Consider the following 20,783-nt stretch of genomic DNA (forward strand, 5'->3'; position numbering starts at 1 on the left):
TGAGCATTCAGACAAACATATTTCTGTGTGTAGCACCAGAGTCCTTTCTTGATCTTTTATTCAGCAGTTTTTTTATTGACAACTTGTTATGTGTTCTAGGCACCAAATATACAGAAGTGAGTAAAGTAAATACAATCCCTTGTGGCATTTATATTCTTTGGAGGAGACAAAAAGTAAATAAGATAGATAAAACAGAGAGAATTACTTCAGAGAGAATTACTAAAGGTTGAAGAAGTGGGACTGAAGGTGATAAACAGACCTGGCAAGTCACCACAAAAGAGGTGATATTTGCACAAAAGCCTATGAAAAGAGAGGAGGGTAGCCCTGAGAATGTCTATAGGAAGAGCACCCAGGGAAGAGGAATGGAAAGGACAAAGGTCCTCACTCCTCAGGGCCAGTGTGACTGGAGAGGAGACACACACAAAGAACAGGGAGACCAGCAGGAGATGAGATCAGAGATTGGGGGAACAGATCAAGCCCTGACTTGAGTCAGAATCAGGATTTAGGATTGTCTTCAGAGTGGGTAGGAAGCAAATGCTGGGCTTGGAGGAGCCTGAAGTTTGTTTTCAGATGGTGCCCGATTGCTGTGTTGATAACAGAAGGAAGGGGTCTGATGACAGAGGCTGGGTAAAAGGCTGTGTAGTCATTCAAGTGAGAGATGCTGGTGGCTGGAGCCAGGTAGTGGGAGGCAGTGGATGAGAAGGGATCCAATTCCAGATGTATTTTGAAGGTAGAACCAAAAGGATTTTAGGAAGAACAGATGGGAGATGAAGGGAAGAGAGGAGTTGAGGATGACTCCAAGATTTTTTGACTTACATGAGCACCCCATCAAATCTTGATATTCCCAATCGTTTAAGAAATATTTTAAAACAATCATGTTGATAACAATACCCAAGTCTCTGTTCAAATTGTTATGCTTTGTTTTCTTAATTCATATGTATATATATGCATATATATTTTTTTCACTGAATATAACTTTATATCTGTTTCTACTTGCAAAATTCTTTAACTAAATAATACCAAACCAATTGTCTTAATTTCAAGACATCAGATGTTGATGGCTTAGGCTAAGGTGGCAGTGGGGGCTGTTGGGTAGGAGGACAGTGAAAAGAATCAATTCAGGATCTAAGCTGAAGGTAGATACAAAAAGATTGTCAGATAGACCAGATTGAAATCATTTAAAAGAAGGAAATGTCTTAGTCACTTGGGCTACTATAACCATGGATTAGGTAGCTTATCATCAACAAGAATTTATTCCTCACATTTCTGGATGCTGGATGTCTGAGATCAGGGTACTTACATGGTCAGGTTCTAGTGAAGTCTCCCTACTCACTTGCATACTGACAACTTCTTGTATACTCACCTGATGATAAGAAACGGGGCTAGCTCTCTGGCTTCCTCTTATAAAAGTACTAATCCTTTTCATGAGGGCTCCTCCCTCGTGGCCTAATTACCTCCTCCAAACTCCACCTCCTACTAACATCACATGGAGATTAGATATGAATCTGGGGACAACACATTGAGTCCATAACAGAAAAGAAAGGAAGGGAAATAAATTGTTCTAGTGTATTAATGGTGAGTTTGGTCACTAAAGAACCAAAGAATAGCAGATGATATCTTTGATTTCTGGGTGGGCTCATTCAACAAAGATTATCTAGTGTCTTCTCAATGCCTTGGATCGAGAGACACATCAATGAACAAGATGAATGAAATCCCAGCTCTCAAGGAGCTTACATTCTAGAGGGTAGAATAAATTTGATATCTATATCTATAAAGATAATAGTAAATGCTAAAGGGGAGCAAGGAAGGAGGATGGAGAGTATAAGGGGAATACATGTGTAGTTAATTCTTAGAATATGTTAACTAATGTATGAGGTTTATTTCTTTTTAATAGCTTGGTACTGGAAAATGCATTGATTTTTATTAATTTGTCTACTAAGAAAACAGAACATGGTGTACACACTTAAGATTTCTAGATTCTTCAGGGTATTATGAAAGAGGCTTTTGAGCACTTGGACAATGGTCCTCATAGGGATAACAGGATATTTTAGTGACAAATCGTAAACTGTACTTAGTTAGACAGTAGTCATTGCAGACAATTGGGTTTAGACATCTACTTAGGATCACCTCTATTTAACCTACTCGGGTTGTCCTCATTAGGGCTTTTTACTTAGAACACTATTATAGCAATCATATACTGTATTTTTAGCATCTTATATAAACTTCCCCACAAATGCCCAAGTTACATAACCAGTCCCCCTCCCCCCACAGGCTTTTCTCCAGTCTCTCAGACTGGAGAAAAGGATGTGTGTGGGGTAGGGGCAAAGGATGTGTGTGGGGTAGGGGATCCCTATCCATGAAAAATGTTCATGTCACAGGGTTGGTTCCCCTTCCTCTGAACAAGGCTAAGTGTACACCATCAAATGTGTTTTTTGATACCCTCTTCTTCTATTCTCAGCCTTCACCTTCTGCTGTTACATTTTCATCAGGTGTCACATTGCTGTGTTCCTGAGCCTGGGAGACTCCTTGCCTCCTATTATTGTGTTCAAATAAACCCCTAGGGCTTGGCTATAAGAGGCAGAAGGCACTTTAGAGCTAATTCCAGTTCCCTTTTTACAGAGGCCCAGGGAAGCCAGATGACTTCTTTCCAGGCACAGAGGCATGGATACTGTCAGTATCAGTCTCTGGATTCCCTTCTCCAGTATGACTTCTATTAAACCAGCAGCTTCTGGGATCTTTATTTAAAAAAAGATTAATAAAGTTAGAAATATGAGAAGTGGTCTCTAAATCTTCTTCCATCTGTTTACCATGTATAGAAACATTAAGGAGCTTATGTGGAATTTTATGTTTGACTATTTTCAATGCAGTGACTAGAAGAACATTATCAACTAAAATCAGGAAGAGGTCATAATTTTGCTGGGTTTTTATTTTGCTACTTGGATTGAACCTATGGCTTTCTTAAGCATAAACTCCATCAGTGAGCTTCACTGGAATCCCCTGCTTGGTTCTTCAAAGTTTAAATTCAGTCTCTGTCTCTTTTAGTGATAAGAATGTGAAGAAACAAATGGCAAACTCAGAGAAAAAAGAAAAGAAAAAAGGTTCAAATACACATCTTCAGCTGACTTGTATACAATAAAAGCACAGTGTTATGTGATTCTTAAACAGGAGTTTACCTAACTATATCAGGAAAAGTCTTCTGGTGTGGCAGTGGGTGGGAGGGATAAGCAGGGAATGATGGTGATAAGCATTTTCCAAATTAGGAAACAGATACGCTTTTCTTCTTACTCTCTTACATAACCGATCTATTTTAGAAGACAACTAAAAAACTGAAATGAAATACAAATCTCATGATTTTACTACTTTGCTAGCAAAGAATGACACAAGCAAGTAATGCTTGAAGGAAAAAAGAAAAGGAATCATCATAGTCCTCCTGGTTGCAGGGGCTGTCTGCAGGATTCCCTCTTTTTTCCTCACAGCCTACTGGGTGAGTCAGAGACCAAAGTCTGAATTTTAGAGAAATGAATGAAGATACTAATTTCTCTCTCTTTTGAATTTAAAAAGTGGTTGCATCAAAGTGTATGTCCCTTTTTGGTGGCATGGAATGACAGAAGAGTGACCTGTTACAGTGCTGGTGATTGCTCTGCCTAGACTTCCTGATTCACAGGGAAGTTGTGCAGCATACAAAGGCCACAGTGGCAGTACAGCTTCTTACATAAATAAGTTACATAAATGAGAACAAGTTATGTAAATGTATAAACCAGCAAACATGAATTATAACCATTCACAAATGCCAAGGAGAACAGGGCAAGATTCCTCCTACAGTTTCATTTTCCCCCCTCACATTATCATAATTGTGTCATTTTATTTCACATCATAAGCAGATTTTTTTTAACTTATTAGGGATAGGAACTCCGTATTATTTGCTGAACCATATACTTTTTTGGGGGGAAAACCCATAATAAAAATCTGATTTAAACTATATTTGAAAAGTAATCTATGAATGCTTGTGGACTTCTTCTACTCTCTGGATAATCATGAACAGATTTATGAAATATTTACTGTAGCTGCTAAGGACAAGACTGCATCTCAAAAGTTAATGTGCATGTACATATGGATATTTGTTATACTAGTTGATTTTCAGGTCTCAAGTACATGGGTATCAACTGAAGTCGTGGTTCTGTTTGAGGGAGAGTGTAATTTAGGTAGTTAGGATTCGATTTAAGGTTATGCCCCTGAATTAATCCCAATGCTCCCCAGCCCAAATGATTAGGAAGTGCTCCTCAGATCTCCCTGCAATTTGCTTCAGGTGCAAAGTGAATAATAATGAACTTGTCTCTGCATCCTATTAGAACACGAGCCTGGGATTTTCTCAGTCAACTCTTTTTTTTTTTTCCCAATTCCTTAGGGCTAATATGTATCTTTTCTGAAGTTACACAATTTGCTCATTGTGTGGTAAAACCACATGTAGCTCAAATATTTTTGAGCCTTAATTGCCTGTTCTGTATAAACAGGGATATTAATGAAATGTTAGCCAATTTCACACAGAACATGACGGTTAATATTCCATTTAACAACTTCTTTTACTTCGAAAAGCTTTACAGAATAATATTTAAAGAAATATTACATGTTATTAAACCTTACGTATCATTACAATCACAGTAACATTATAGTGGAAGGTTAGATGAGATTAAAATATCTTACATAATATTGGCTGGGTGATTCTGGACAAATAGCTTTCTCTCGCTGTTTCCAAACATTTGAAAAAGAACCAAAAGTTCTCTTCCTACATCGACAATCTAATACCCTATAATCAAATCTATAAATATTTTCAACAGAGAGCTTTAAACTCGCTGCTGACAAGTTTAAAGGAAATATAACCCGTTCTTTGTAAGTCAGATATTTTTTTTTCCTCCCATAGGCAAAACTGAAGACCCGCTTGAGTTGGGTGATCTGGTGACAGCCATGTGAAAAAGCCTTGATCCTCGTGTTCTTTTAAAATATCAAATGCAGCACTCAGGTGTTGTACTTGCAGTTTGGAGAGTATCTGAGGAACTTGGGGGCTTCCCCACTCGAAAGCGGGGCGGGGGGTGAGTTTCTGAGTTTCAAACAGGAAAGACGGCACTAACTTGGCACCAAAAAACCCCTCTTGCCCTCTAGAGGAAGTAGGCACAGAAACACGGGTTTTTTTGGTTTGTGCCCGAAGTTGCCCGATGACAGACTTGAGGTGTCACAAAGTCATCGGTTTGCGCATTCTTAGTCCCGGTGCCTCTACGTGTCCAACTGTAACCTGGTGCCCCCAGAACCCACTTCACACCCAAGACTACGCCCGGAGGATCCCCCTCGCCGAGAGGAGGGTGGCGGTAGGGGCCGTTCCCACCGCGGTGGGCGGGTACGTCAGGGGTGGGCTGACAATAAGAGTCTCGCTCCCGCCGGGCGGGCCTCGGGGCAGAAGAACGCCCACCTTGCAGGGGCTGGGGAAAAGGCATAGCGTGGTGGGCGGGGCCCGGCGGCAGGCGACTCGCTGATGGAGGTTCAGGCTTCCTCCGGGCTTTGTTCCGTTGCAAGCCATGCCCTCCTTTCTCGAGAAGCCAATTAGATCCCTGCTGGGGGATCATCTGACCTTGCGTCCCCGGCCAGGAGGGGCTCGAGAAGGGCGGGGCCGGGCGGTCGGCTCCTCGGGAACTGGGCCGCGGGTGGTGTAGGGGAGTCCGGGGCGCGGTAGGCAAGCCGGGCCCCGCCCCGGGCCCGCCAGGCTCCGCCCCCGGCCCCGCCCCGGGGGCTTCCCGGGCGCGCGCCGCCCCGCCATGTCCGCGCGCCACGCCCCCCTGCTCGCGGGCCGCGTGCGGAGCCGCGCGCCCGGGAGGCTCCGGGACTGTGGCGGCGGGCGGCGGCGACGGCGGCGGAGCAGCCCTCCGCCGGCCATGTCTTCTCCCGTCGTGGCGAGGGGATCCCCGGGAGGGAGTCAGGAGATGGCCCCCAGGCCGCGCAGTCCAGGCCGATTTTGGGAAGTGGGCGGCGGCAGTGGCGACCGGTTGGAGCGCGCGGCCGCGGAGTCTGAGCCCTGGGAGTTGCTGCTCCGCCGCGGAGAGCTGCTGGCTCTAGGCGGCCACCTGAAGGGAGCGCTGGAGGCGTACGCGGCGGCGTTGCGCCGCGGGGCCCCGGTCAGGCCCGAGTGCCTCGGCACCCTGGTGGACTGCCTGGTGTTCAACTACCGGCTCCGCCACGGGCTGGGCTGGAGTGCGACTCCGGCTGCGGGGGCCGGCGGGCTCCTCAGCTGCCTGGGCTGCCGGGGCTTCCTGAGCGAGCCGGTGACGGTGCCCTGTGGCCACAGCTACTGCCGTCGCTGCCTGCGGAGAGAGCTCCGCGCCCGCTGCCGCCTCTGCCGGGACCGGCTTCCGCCCGCCGCCGCTAGTGCCACTGATGCTGAGGGGACCAGCCCGCGGCCGCCGCCTCTGGCCGCCGCCATCGCCGTCTCGGACTTCCGAACCAGCGTCGTCCTCAATCACCTGGCTGAGAAGTGGTTCCCCGGCCAGCGCGAGCGGGCCCGAGCGGCCGGCCGTCTTGGGGAGCTGCTGCACCAGGGGCGCTACCGGGAGGCCCTGGCCGCCGCCTGCGAGGCGCTGCGAGCAGGTGACCGCGCGGGGATGCGACGCGGGCCGGGCGACTCCACCCTCATCTCCCGGACGGGCCGGGTACCCAGAGCTCCTCTGCGCCCCGAGAGGCACTTCTCCCTCCCGGGGAGCCAGTTGGCCCCCGGTGTGTAGGATCTCGGGGTGCTCGAGGGTGTGGGAGGGGGCGGCGCCCCGGGGTGCTTCGGTCACAATGGGGATCGCCCTGGGAGCTGACTGTGACGCGGCGCGGGGAGGGGCGCGCGGAAGCGGGGTTCCCTCGGCCACGGCTAGCGGGGGATGCGCGCGTCCGGCGTGGAGCGGGTGACCCCCACCGAGGCCGCCCGGGCGCGGGACGAGTGGGAGAGGGGCTAGCCCGAGTGACCGCTGGCTTCCTGCCTCGATCTTTCCGGTAATTGGCCTGGTCGCCGCGGGGAACCACAGTCAGGTCGGGGAGAGGATCCCCAGTCGAAGCTAGGTGGGCAACATTTACCTTCCTCTCGCATAAAAGTCACCGGGGCAATTGGAAGCCGCGGGAGGGCAGAATTGCATAAGCTGGGGTGGGGGGAGCGTTGTGTAACGGGTGACGTCCGGTGGGCGTGTCGGGAGCTCGGCGCGGGCACCCAGCACCGGGAGGCCCAGCCGGCCGCCGCGCTTCCAGTGGGTGTCAGGGCGCCCACGGGCGGTCACCTCTTACCAGACAATGCTTGTAGGATTGGCTCTTGTCAGTGTCAGCCTATTTCAAGTCATACTTCACATATACCTATGTGCTTAGTTTCAGATGCACCTAGTTTTTGTAAAGGTACAGAGAGTCTCTGATCCAGAGTGTTTGCTGCGCTTCTTTTTTGTTTCAACATTTCTGATCTAGCTATAGGGAAAGGCTTTGTGGGCTTTGTAAGTCTTTTGTCTATTTCCTCCTGTCGAAGAAGCAGCAGCTTTGGCTTCCTAACCTTGGTTAGAACTTTTCTTAGTTTAGCTATGGAAGAGGGTAATGTCAAACTTAAGTAAAATGAAGACTTGTTCTTTAAATTGGCAGTTCTCCACCAATGGGGGAGTGGATTTTACCTTCCCCTTCTCAGGGACGTTATATAGAGACATTTTGCGTTGCCACCCCTTGTGGGAGTGTTGCTGATACCAACATTTAGTGACTGGTCCGGGGGTCCTGCTAAACTTCTCACAACGTTTAGGACAGCCTCCTACGTAAATAAATAAATATCAGGCCACAAATGTCAATCATGTCACTATTGGTAAACCTTATATTAAGCATATTTCAAGATTTTATTATCTGTATTGTCAGTAATCTCCAAGAAAATAGACGTCTAAAATATAAACTGACTATAAGTATTAAGTATGTTTTTGAACTGTGTAACTGAAAATATCATCCTGTGGGTCTTTTATTCTGAGTGCTTAGTCATATTGAAGTAGTCACAATATCTTAGAAAAAATACCTTTAGGGTTCAAAGCACAAACCTGGCATGTTTTCATTTTCTTTATGAGGAGGAGTAGGCAGTTTAGAATAAAATGATAGACCCAGAGCAAAAGAAAACTATGTGGAGTCCAGAATTCTGGTACAGATGACTCTAGCTCTCTGGGTGAGTTAAGTGGTGTGAAGAAGCTGGACTTGGTGATAAACCACCCAGTAACTGACCAGAGTCTCATCTTAATGAGGAAGCAGAGCCAGGACAGCAAAATGACTTGTTCCCAGTCATCCAGCTGGCTGTTTATACAGGCAACTCTACATCCTCCAATTATATGTTGATCTAGAATCATTCTACCTTTATAGCTTATCTAAGAGGATTGTTCAGGGAAGTTTGTTTTTGTTTGTTTGGTTTTTTTTTTTTTTTTGGTCTAAAGTATAGAATTATGACAGCACTACCAGTGTTAGCTTTACCAATATAATTATTTGACCTTCTCTTAAATTAGGTGATTCATAAATTTTAGGTCCTAATCCATGGAAGAACAGTGAGCACATTAACTAATTAAGATCTAGCATAACATTCTATGATCACAATTTTAATTGAGGAAATTCTAGGTCTTGGATTGGAGATGATTATTTTTAACAGAAAAAGGCTCTGAAAGATTGACTTTTCTTTTTATAAGTTGCATAGACTGCACATGGGGATTTTATACCCCAGTAAGCCACTTAACTCTACTTTTGCAGGACTAGAACTCAAGTCTTTTTGACTTTTACCTCATTAGTTTGTTTTCCTCTTTGTCTTTTAAAAAACATAAATTCTGTGCTTGAAAATAAATGTGTCTCAATGGCACTAAGATATGGTGTTTTGTAAAGGTGTTTTGTTTTAATGTGAAGTAGAGAAGAAATTTTAAACCAAATTTTAGTGGATAAAGGATGAATTTGTTTCATAATTTTTGGTGGATAAAGGATGGATTTATGTTTCATAATTTATGAGCATAAATAAGAGGTTAGTGGTGTAGTTTAGTTGTAGAGCACTTGCTATGCAAGGACCTGGGTTGGATCCCCAGCACTGCAAACAAAACCCAAAATAAACAAATATTAGTTAAATAACACAAAAATATTAACTAATAGAGCCTTAAATCTCTTTGTACTTTGTTAGGTTTTAACTTGGGAGCTGGCAAGTTAGCTATTAAGCAATCTGAAATGTATTTAAATAATTATACAGTTGTAATTTTTTAAAATATTTTTTAATTGTAGTTGGATACAATATCTTCATTTTGTTTATTTTTATGTGGTGCTGAGGTTCGAACCCAGTGCCTCACCCACATTAGGCTAGCGCTCTACCACTGAGCCACAACCCTAGCCCCAGTTTTAATTATTAATGATACTGTCATGTTGATAATGAAAGCAATCTTCACTATGATTTCTTCATGTATTTCTCATAATGAAACAAATACTATTAAATAGAAAAAAATAATCTAGTCTACAGTTAGCCCACACACATCTAAACTTATCCTTGTCAACAGAAAAGGAAAGCTTGAAAACCTTTGCCAAAATCAGAAGTTTCCCATTGAGATTACATAAGTTTCTGTTGCATTGAATATATTTAGATAACATTTAATCCATTGATCTTTTGGTATTAACTCTCAGATGTTTCATAACTTTCCTTTTAGTATTCAAGGATATTATGTAAAAGTCTTTTCTGCTGGAGTCTTTATACTCAAGTCTGTTGAAATGATCTCACTATATAACGCTGTCTTTTGTCCTTAACGGAGATTTACACTGACTTGCCTATTTCTTGTATTCATCCATCTCCCTCAAAGGAGACAACAGAACAGAATAATTTACAGTTTGAACTTGTTTTAAAATATAAAGGTCACAGGGAGCATTAAAGTATTTGGGGAAGGAAAATTTTGTCTTTAATATTAATTCTGTAGCCCTTGACTGTTACCAAGTACTTTTTTATCCTATAAATCATTTGATCCTGACAGAATCCTTGGAGTACTATTATCCTCAGAAGGAAATTGAGGCAGCTAGAGAGAGATGCAGTATAACCTGAGGATGAAAGCTATGTGTGCTGGAAGCAGATTACCTGAGTCCCCTTACTTTTTGACTTTGGGCATGTTGCCTGACCACTCTGTTTTGGTTTTCTTATCTGAGAAGTGAGCATAATCTCTGCCTCATAGGGTTATTTTGAGAATTAAATGAGAGAGAAAATGTAGGGTTTCAAAAAGTGCTTCATACAGAGTGAGTTCCCAGAAAACAATAAAGTATTTTAAAATTTAAAAGTTGTATTATGGTTAGGTGATACAGTGGAAATTGAAATCAAAACCTTGTGATTTTAGGTCTTATTCTGTTCTGTCTACCAAATTAATTTTACCAGAATCAAGGTTAAATTCTCATTCCAGTTTGCACATGTTAATCAGTGGTAACACTTTAAATATATGTTGGTCAAGTCATAGATAAATACTGAATTTTTAACAATTCAACTAGGTTAAAATGAAGATATTTTAATTTAATTAATGACTTATTTATATCCTTACTATACAAAGGACTTGGAACATTGACATTTGTTTGGTGCTTTATAATTTTCAAAATATTATTGCTTCCATTATCTTAGTTAATCCTTACAAAAGACTGAGATAAAAGGGCAGATAACTAGTATTGGTAATTCACAGATTAAGGGAAAAAAGCCCCAGGAATTTTAGGTGACTTTCTTATGTAAGTAACCAAATTAGAGCTAAAAGTGATATATGACTATTCCTCTGAGCATAAACTGGATATAAAAATTAGCATACATGAAACAAATCTTTAAGTACTCTTACTATTCATTCAACAAATACGGAGGACCTACTATATGCCAGATATTGATTCATGTTCTAGAAATATAGAAATGAACAAAATAAAGTCCTTCTCCTTATACAGTTCATATTTTTTATGATCATAGCAAATTGATACTTAATGAAAATCTCCAGAAAATGAGATTTATTGACTTCTATTTAACTGAGCCTATATGCAGAATAGTTTTGGTTTGTTTCATTTGTTCTTTGCAGTGCCTCAGAGTTACTAAAAAGATCAGTTATAATGGTATATTCTTTTTTTCTCTTTTTTAAAATATTTTTTTAGTTGTTGATAGAACTTTATTTGTATTTATTTTATATGTGGTACTGAGAATCGAACCCAGGGCCTCACACATGCTAAGCAAGTGCACTACCACTGAGCTACAACCCCAGCTCAGTGGCTTATTCTTATTGATGTAAAAGATGAAAAAACTAGTTACATAAATGACTGTGAAGTGACCTGTTTTAAATGAATAATTTCTGTGTTTTACCTGTTTTTTTAATCAATTTATCAAAGTATACCCAAACTTATTTTAGATTTCTAGTTACTTGTCTGTTGACTTTTTGTTTATTCAGAATATTTTTTTTAATTATTTTATTCTTTTTAATTCTATCTAACATTAGGATTCATTTTGACATAATTATAAAAGCATGGAATACAATTTGCTCTAATTTCAGTCCCTAGTACTTCCTATATATCTCCTTATAAATATACATAATGGTGAAATGTAGAATATTCATATAGGTACACAGAGAAGTTAGTTAGATTCATTTTACTGTTTTTTCCCATATCCCATTCTTTCTTCCTTTCAGTCCCCCTTATTCTACTCCAATGATTTTTCTTCTATTTTGATGGAATTCAGAATCATTTTTCTAAGTGTCTTAGAAATAATTCAAGTAAAATTTGAGATTAATTTGTATAGTAATTTACTTCTTTCATTACAAAGGTATTTTTAAAAATTGGAATTGTTTATTATAGAAGATGAATGATTTCAGAGTACTCTTAAATGTAAGACAAAAGCTTCTGTTCAGTTTTTTTTTCTTTAGTAAGATAGTATTGTCTCTTGCTTCCCCTCTATGGCCTACTCTGGTCCTACAGATCCCTAAGGATGGTTCTCCTCTAGTCTAAGGTTTATGTGGTTAAATGACAAGGTAAAACATACTCTTGTATACCTTGTCTCAAGAGGTAATTATTTTTTTAATTGATGTGTTCTAAAATATTTTGTAATGTTTTCAACCACAGTTACTATTACAAATTGAGCCCTGTGTGTCAGGCAGTGTATTAACTGTTTATGTGCATTATTTATTCGGTCTTTACAGAAGTCTTAAGATGTAAGTATTTTTTTAGGTGAGGAGACTGATATTCTAAGAGTTATATAAACTACTCAAAGGGAATCTGAACCCAGATTTTTAATCTAGTGCTTATGATCTTAGTTTTATATTAAACTGCTATTCTTGTACATGATTTATAAATCATTAATAACATCAGTTGGCATCTTTCAATTTAATTATGATAACCAAGTTTTACCCTACTGAACTTTTTTGGAGAGGGGTACTGGATATTGAACCCAGGGATATTTTACCACTGAGCTGCATCTCCAGCCCTTTTTTATTTTGAGACAGGCTTTCACTAAGTTGCCAAGATGAGCTTTGAACTTGAGATCCTCCTGCCTCAGCATCTTGAGTAGCTGATTGATTACAGAGGTGTACCACCACACTTGTATCTCAGCTCTTTTCTATTAAGCCAAATTCTGCCCACTCCATCAGAACACTCATTCTAAATTAGGTGCTATCTGATTCTAGAATTATAAATAAAAGCCAATTAGCTCTTTAAACTAATTGTGATAATCTCGTCTTTTGATAATACCAGTGCTGGGAAAAAAATACTTTTTAATTCTTAATTTCTTATATCTTTAAATTTTGTGAATAAATATTTTAGAACTTTTGCAATATGAAAAACATTCTTAAAAGATAGGCCAAAGAGAGAACTTTAAGACTCCTATTACTTTGGTCATGGATTCCTAAGGATGTCACAAAGATGGGTGTCTCTAGAAACTTTCTTCAGCCCATGAAGAACTCTGGACAACTCAAGACTAATTTTCTTCAGATGTGTGACATAGCTTTTTTTGCCTAATGACTTACAACTAATAAAACTGGTTCTAAGAGAAGAGAAAATGAGAGTATGACTTGAGGAGCTTAACTGAGTCAGATTTTAATATGTTTCCCCTATTTACGATACATTATCAGAGCCATGGCCTGAGAATACAAAGATGGGAAATAATGGAGGGAGCTCAAAACTAGATATTCAAATTAAACTACTCAAAAATGCTGTGCATATGCAGTGAAGAAGCATAATCATAATAGCAAACAAGTAGTACTTTCCACATACAAAGCCCTGTATTAAGTACCTTACATATATGGATTTGCTCTTGAGAGTAACTTTATGAGGTAAATATTATAATTAACATAGCATAGAAATAAACAGAGAACTGTGGAGTTTGAATCCATCGCCAGCTGATCCCAGGCAAGGTACTTGAACTCAGTGCTCAATTTTCTTACCCTTTAAAAATGTCTACAATGCTGGATCCACATAGGATTGTTTTGAAGATTGTAAGTCATTTAGAACAGTGCTTGGTTAGTGGTATTTTTTAAAAATAAGTTTTTCCTTTTTTTGGTACCTGGGATTGAACTCAGGGTCACTCAATCACTGAGCCACATCCCTAGCCCATTTTTGTATTTTATTTAGATACAGGCTGTCCGAGTTGCTTAGCGCCTTGCCATTGCTGAGGCTGGCTTTGAATTCACGATCCTCCTAAATCAGCCTCCTGAGCTTCTGGGATTATAGGCATGAGTTACTATGCTCAGCTAAAAAAAAAAAAAAAAAAAAAAAGTTTTCCTTACACAGTTTCCTTAGCTATAAAATTGAATGTATAAGTTGATTTGTAATTTGCCTCCGCTCATAATCAGTGGCGGGGAGGAGCAGAAATTGAAGCCACGAAGTGTGATTTCAGGGCTCAGACTCTTGATATTTAGGATCAAGATGCTTTCCTTTAACACAGATATCCTAAAGATCAAGAGTCTTGTTGGATAGAAAAGTTATCCAAAGAGGAAAGGAGGTCTGGGTTAGGAATGATATGACTAACTACAGAGATCTATGAGCAAAGGAAGGAGGCATGAAATAGGGCATACCTGGAGCGGGATGAGTGGTAAAGTATTATTGAGACTTGAAGTGGGAGGTTGATAATGATAGGAAGTAAGGCTGGAGAGAGAGGCAGGAAGCAGACGTGAAACAACTTGTATGTTGAACTAAATAAGACCTATTTTATCTTGTGGGTGGTGAGGACCTAGGTAAAACTGGAGGCAGGAGATAGTTGGAAAGCTATCACTGTAGTAGTAAAGAGAGATTTGGGAGCCTAGTGTCAGGTAAATTACTAGCAGGACAACTGGAAAGGCAAGTTTGAGAAGTATAGAAGGTGAGACAAAGTTGAGGATGATTTTGGTTTAGGGAGTCAGTGATGTCATGAAAAGATTATTGTGAAAAATGTTTGAGACCATGCTGAGTTTGAGGAAAAGTATAGCAGAACAGTTAGAAATTTGAGGACACTAGAGTTCGGATGAAAAATCAAGACTGAAAATGAAGGTCTGAGAGAGAAGTCATTATGCAGAACTAGAACATCTGTCCCTAGTCCTGGTAGACAGGAAACAAAACTAGAACTATTGAGTGATTTGGAATAAGACCACAGAGAGTTAAGACCTGTAATCATCATGTTCAGTACAATTAGCTCAAACCATGTCATCTTTATATTTTCACTTTTTTAGCAAATTCAAAGTATGTAATATGCCAGACATTTGTTGGTACCATAGATACTTATAATAGTGGATTGGAAGAATCTTCCCAAATGACATGGGCAAGTGAAGAAACTGGATAACTGTCCTCAAGCTCAGGTGGAGAGCAGAGACTAAATAATTATTGACTTCTTCAAACTTGAGATTACGACAAAGTCAGGGTTGATTGCTTTTTTTGTCTTTCTTGAAAAGTTTTTACATGGAAGACAGCATTCTGTATGCTTTGATTATTTAAAAGGGCTCAATTAGTGAATTTGGCTCTTCTTTAGAATTAAGGATTTTAAATAAGTGAGGTGAATATATCTGTCAGCTGTGGCCAAAATACATGACGTACACAATTTAAAGGAGGAAAAGTTCATTTGGGCTCATGGTTTCAGAGGTTTCAGTCCATGGTTGGCTGGCTCCATTGCTCTTGGCCTGAAGTGAGGCAGAACATCATGGCTGAAGAGCATGGTGGAGGAAAGCTATTCAGCTCATAACAGCTGGAAGCAGAAAGAGAAAGGAGTTGGGGACAAGAAACCTAGGGTGTGACCACAGTGACCTACTTTTTCCTATTGGGCCCCTCCTCCTGACAGCTTCTTCTACCTCCTAGTAGTTCATTCAGCTGCCAATGAATTAATCCACTAATGAGGCTTCATGATCCAGTCACTTCCCAAAAGCCCCACCTCTGAAGACCACTTCAGGGGCAAGCCTCCAACACAGTTGCTAGGGGTCACTTTTGAAACATAACATAACCACCATAACAGTGGTTCTGATCTCCTAAAAAAGTACTGGAGCCAGATGTGGTGGCACATGTGTGTAATTCCAGCTACTCAGGAGGTGGAGGAGGCAGGAGGATAGGAAGTTAAGGCCAGCCTGGGCAACATCAAGACCCTGTCTCAAAATGAAAAATTAAAAGGACTGAGTGGTAGAGTACTCCTGGGTTCCATTCCCAGTAATGCAAAAATAAAACATTAAAAACTTTGGGATATTTGAACTCATCTAATGGACTTTTCTTTTTTTTTTCTAATAGAGTTATCTAGGATAATTATTCAATTAACATTTGAAATTATCAATGAAAACATTCCCTACAAGGAGTTTTAAAGTATGGGTCTTTTCAGAATACATCTTTTCATCCTAATATGCACTAATTTCTTAGGACTCTTTTTAGAGGGGGCGTTTCATCCTGAATGTTTGTGTAGAGTGGAGATTTGTTTTGCCATGTATTTTTTTTTTTTGAAGGGGGATACTGGGGATTGAACTGAGGGGCACTTGACCATTGAGCCAGTTTTGTATTTTATTTAGAGACAGGGTCTCACTGAGTTGCTTAGCACCTCAACTTTGCTGAGGCTGGCTTTGAACCTCATGGTCCTCCTGCCTGAACCGCCCGAGCTGCTGGGATTACAGGCGTGTACCACTGTACCTGGCTTGCCATGTATTTTTTAATTAACACAATAATTGTACTTGTTTATGGAGCATTGTGAATTTTTGATACATATATACATTGTGTAATGATCGGAGTAATTAACATATCCATCAGCTTTATAGATGGATTTAACTGGGTTTTTCCAAAGATGGGTCTTCTCAGTCACTTCTTTCAGTACTGCCCTAGAGAAGTTATATAAAGGTGAGGGATAGATGTTCCACAGTTCTGATTGTGCATTGCCCTAAGTACCAGCGAGAACTTGCTGTACAAGAAAAAAATTGAAATGAAAAGCCCACAAGGGGTATAAGCATGAAATGAGCTGCTTGTTTCTGTAGTGAAGTCCCTCTTGGTGAAGTCTGTCTCAAGGGTATCATTGGAAGCCCTAGAGTTGTGAGTTTTTTTTTTTTCTTTAGTTGTTGATAGACCTTTATTTTATTTATTTATATGCAGTGCTGAGAATTGAATCCAGTGCCTCACACATGCCAGGCAAGTGCGCTACTGCTGAACCCCAGCCCCAGCCTTTTGCACTGAGTTTTTGATGAAGTTTTACTATTCATTCTTAGACCGTATTGGCATACACCTCCCTGTTTTCTCATCTCCAGTTGTGCTCGTCACATCTTTTAAATGATGCCCTTTCAAAATTCTCTAGCTAGATTGTAAGCTCTGTAAAAACAGGAATAATAAAGATAGTTTTGAGCACCTACAAGGTCTTGCTTTGTGCTGGGAACTCTTAATTCTTGATTGATTAATCATGTGGAGCTTTCGATGTCTGTGCATTTTTGTTCACAGAGGATGTTTTTCTATATATTGCTTTAAGGAGCAAAAACCAAACATTTCTTCCTAAATAAAGAAGATATGCCTCAAAAAACTTTAAAAAATTTTATTGATATTAAATTGAGGGAAGATTATAATTCCAGTTTTCAAGCACCAGCAACTGAAAACTGCCTGTCTAAATTAATTGGTAAAGCAAGACTTATCTGTAGAAAAGCAGTTGTTTAAAAACTAGAGTGCACCAAGGAGCTGTTAGAGTTTTATTAATTTTATTTTTTAGAGGCTTAAAGGGTCTATGTCCTCTCATGATGAATCCTTTATTTTTTAAGCATATGTTTTTGAAGACTTCAAAGATGAAATGCCTTAAAAAAAGATTGAAGTTAAAATTTATAGATATGACAAACATAATTGTTTGCTTAGCCTTTAGTTTTATGATCTACGTACTGTAGTAAATGATTGCAATAACATGATGAACCAGCTCAATATCTGAAATTCCTTATGCTGTTGGACAATAGATAGTCTCAAGTAGAGATTAGAGAATAGTGAAATTAAAAACAGTTTGGTTTCCTAAGAACATATGAAATTAAATGTTTTCCGATGGTCTAAGATCATTGTTGCTAATGGCAAGTGTTAAAAATCTTGACCTTCTAAAAGCTGACTCTTAACCTATTTCCTTTAGAAACAGTTATATTTTTATATCTTGACTCATTTCCTCCAGAACCTACTATGTATTTCCTCTAAGACTACTATAATAACCTCAAAAGATAGAACCCTGTCTAGTTCCTTGTCATAGGAGAATGTCCATTCTAAATCTAATAGATGAAGATTTAGAAGTTAAGATGTAAAATTTAAGATTTACATTTTAGAAAAGGCAAGTCTCAATATGTAACATGTGGGCTTTAAAATCTATAGGTTATTCTTTTTTAAAAATACCATTTTCTTAGGGGTAATTATTCATGTTATAAAAATATTTCTATATTCTCAAGAACAATAATTTTTTCTACCAAAATTATCTGTTTGTAATGATTTGATAAAACTTCTAGGTAAGATTCAGCATGTAAAGTGGGTTACCCTGTGTTGTACTTCCGCTTTAGCTTGATGGATTTAGACTCTGAAATTGTTAAGTCATTTCTTAGGCTAGCATGATAATATTCTGTGGATTATGCAGTAATCTTTGTAAAATAATATATCCTTATAAAATATTTATTTCAGAGCCTCGCGACCTGACTCTCAAAATTTACAGAGCAGAATCCTATGCTGGTCTCCAGGAGTTTAAAGCAGCCATAGAAGATTTAAATGCAGTTCTCTTTCAACTTCCAAATTGGCCTGAGGTAAAATTGCTTTTTTATATTTACATTTAATTTAATTGGTTACAAGATTTAACAAAACGGATGGTCAAATGATAAATATAGTTTGCTAGAAATTTAGAGCCAATATTTTGAGTAGATGTCATCTGGAAAGTTTTTACATCATCAATCTTTTGTTTTATAATCAAAGAATAAACTGAATTCCTGACACAGGGAAAAAAACCCAAAGGTGTTATTATACTAAATTTTTGCAAAGAAATACACTTTGCCATATTGTGAAGATTCATTCAAACTGAACCTTCACTAAAGGAGATTTATTAATGGAAAGAGGATTAAGTTCTTGAGGCTGGAAAATTGTTCAAGGCATTATAATGGCAATGAGGTGTTTAGGCAGTGAATTGAGAAAGTAGATGTGGGCAGAGGAGAGGTTGGCTTGTGCATGTGGTTTCAGAGTAACATATGGTTTGCCTCATATGTTATTGAGGAATAACATATAATTACATATAATCAGTTTACTAATTCTCCTTTTCATCAAATTCTGAAGGCAAATCAATCTGTCTCCCATAAGTATTCTTTAGGCTAGAAATTAAAAATGCTACGTTTGCTCTCCAAAACTGTGCCTTTGAGAATACTATGGTGAGTATGCTCTAAAAATTATATATATCAGTAAGGAAAATTATAAAAACTCCCATGATGGCATGACTGGTTGGTACAAAACAAAAGATTAAGAAGAAAGTAGTTGGTATGGAGAGCTTTAAAACTGTTAAGAAGGAAAAGAACCCTCTAGACTTAACACTGAAGTAACGAGTGGTTACTAATTGGAAAGGTGGTTTTTTTCAGCCATTTAAATGATAGCTAAAAAACTGAGTAGAATATTCTTTAGGTTCCTCTGAAGTTATTAGATAGTTTGTTCTGTGGCTTATAAAACCTCTTTTTATGCTAGTTACAGACCTATTTAAAACTTGCAGTTGACACTTGTTGGTAGATCAACCCACAAATTAAATTTTGGCTTATCAGTAGCAATTAGTAGGATTCAGCTTTTTTCATAGAACTTTATGAATTCATATCCTGAAGGACAAAAGACAAAATAAGGATTTATGAAAAGTATCATATCTATAAGTACTTTCTTAAGAAATAGTATAGGCAAAGATAGTAATCTAGAAGACATTTCCCATATTGCCCTGATTGTAAAGTGAACTTTTTTTTTCACATTTTAGTATTTCTTTAATGTTGATGCATCTTAAAGTTTGTATAAGTTTACTATTTCCTCTTTCCTTCAAACAACTGATACCAGTAATCTTTAAATTAGTACTTTCTTGAGAGTGAGATAACATTGTATTTCTGGTCCTGCCAAACTCTTAACTGGCTGTGAAGTCTGGTGAAGGAATCATCTGGGTCTCAGTTCCCTAGTAGTGCTTTTCAGGGTAGGTAGATGAGCCTTTAAAATACTTTGGCCTCCCTGGGGTCATTCAGTTTCACATTTACATTTCTGAGTCAACTGGTTTTTTTTTTTCTTTACTTGATTTTGTTAAAAGGTTTATAAAGGTTTCGTACATGTGCTTTTGTTGAAGGTCTATTTCAGGAAAGGAAAAGTACTTCAGGATGCTGGCTTTTTAGGAGATGCCTTACAACTCTTTCTTCAGTGCTTGGCCCTTGATGAAGATTTTGCACCTGCAAAGTTACAAGTAGAAAAGGTAATCAGTTTACCAACTTGAATAGTTCAAGACAAGTCTGACACAGGTCTTTTTAGAAATGATTATTAGAAAATTAAATAAAAAGTACGTAAGTAATAGGAAACATTTGACAAGCAGTTTTCAGTTTCACAGACCTAGTATATTTGATTCTTAGAGAAATCAAAATATTTCATTCGCAGATATTTTAATGCAATATTTTTATTTAATTAATTTAAATATTCCTTATTATGGGAAAAATATCGCTAATTTGAAAATGTAAAATCTGAAATGCTTCAAAATCTAAACTTTTGATCATGATGTGATGCCACTTGGAAAATTCCATACCTGATGTCATGTGACAGGTCACACTCAAAATCCAAAAGCATTAAAAATACTGTAGAAGATTGCTTTGGGGCTACATGTGTAAGCTGTATGTGAAACATAAATGAATTTCATGTATAGACTTAGGTCTGATCACCAAGAATAGTGCATTATGAATTTGCAAATATTTAAACAACCCCCCATCCCCCAAAAAACTTCTAGTTCCAAGCATTTTGGAAAAGGATTCTACCTGTAGTTTGTTTAGTCAAAACCAGATTGACATTCCTTAATTAAACATTGCTTTCATGATGTTGCTGCAATACTGCCCCAATCAGCATATTTGCCTTAGTTTTCTCAATATTTCTCATATATATATACACACACATATACATATATATATACATATAGATCTACTAACACATCATAGAACAAAACTATGAAAATGACTTTATATACATTATAATATATATGGGAAAGTGATTTTATTTACATATGGAAAGTGGTTACATATATATTAATAGCTACTTAAACATTATAGAACAAAATTATGGAAAACATGAATTGCCATCATATAGAAAATACTCTGGCTTTTTGG

The 20,783-nt window shown here is 39.1% G+C and overlaps 1 protein-coding gene across 2 annotated transcripts in view; it reads left to right on the top strand.

Annotated features, from left to right (window-relative positions):
- Positions 1-5,799: 5,799 nt before the first annotated feature.
- The window catches only part of Lonrf1 (LON peptidase N-terminal domain and ring finger 1), a 32,753-nt gene continuing 17,769 nt past the window's right edge, over positions 5,800-20,783 (top strand). Inside the window, exons 1-3 of one of the 2 annotated variants that reach the window (XM_021730157.3) lie at positions 5,800-6,630; positions 18,100-18,218; positions 19,766-19,888. In XM_021730157.3, coding sequence (XP_021585832.2) covers positions 5,805-6,630; positions 18,100-18,218; positions 19,766-19,888 — 1,068 coding nt within the window. In that variant the 5' untranslated portion in view covers positions 5,800-5,804. The remainder of the gene's footprint in view (positions 6,631-18,099; positions 18,219-19,765; positions 19,889-20,783) is intronic. The other variant, XM_005330803.5, reaches the window with a different exon arrangement.

Source organism: Ictidomys tridecemlineatus, chromosome 14 (assembly GCF_052094955.1).
Source record: "Ictidomys tridecemlineatus isolate mIctTri1 chromosome 14, mIctTri1.hap1, whole genome shotgun sequence".
Classification (NCBI taxonomy): domain Eukaryota; kingdom Metazoa; phylum Chordata; class Mammalia; order Rodentia; family Sciuridae; genus Ictidomys; species Ictidomys tridecemlineatus.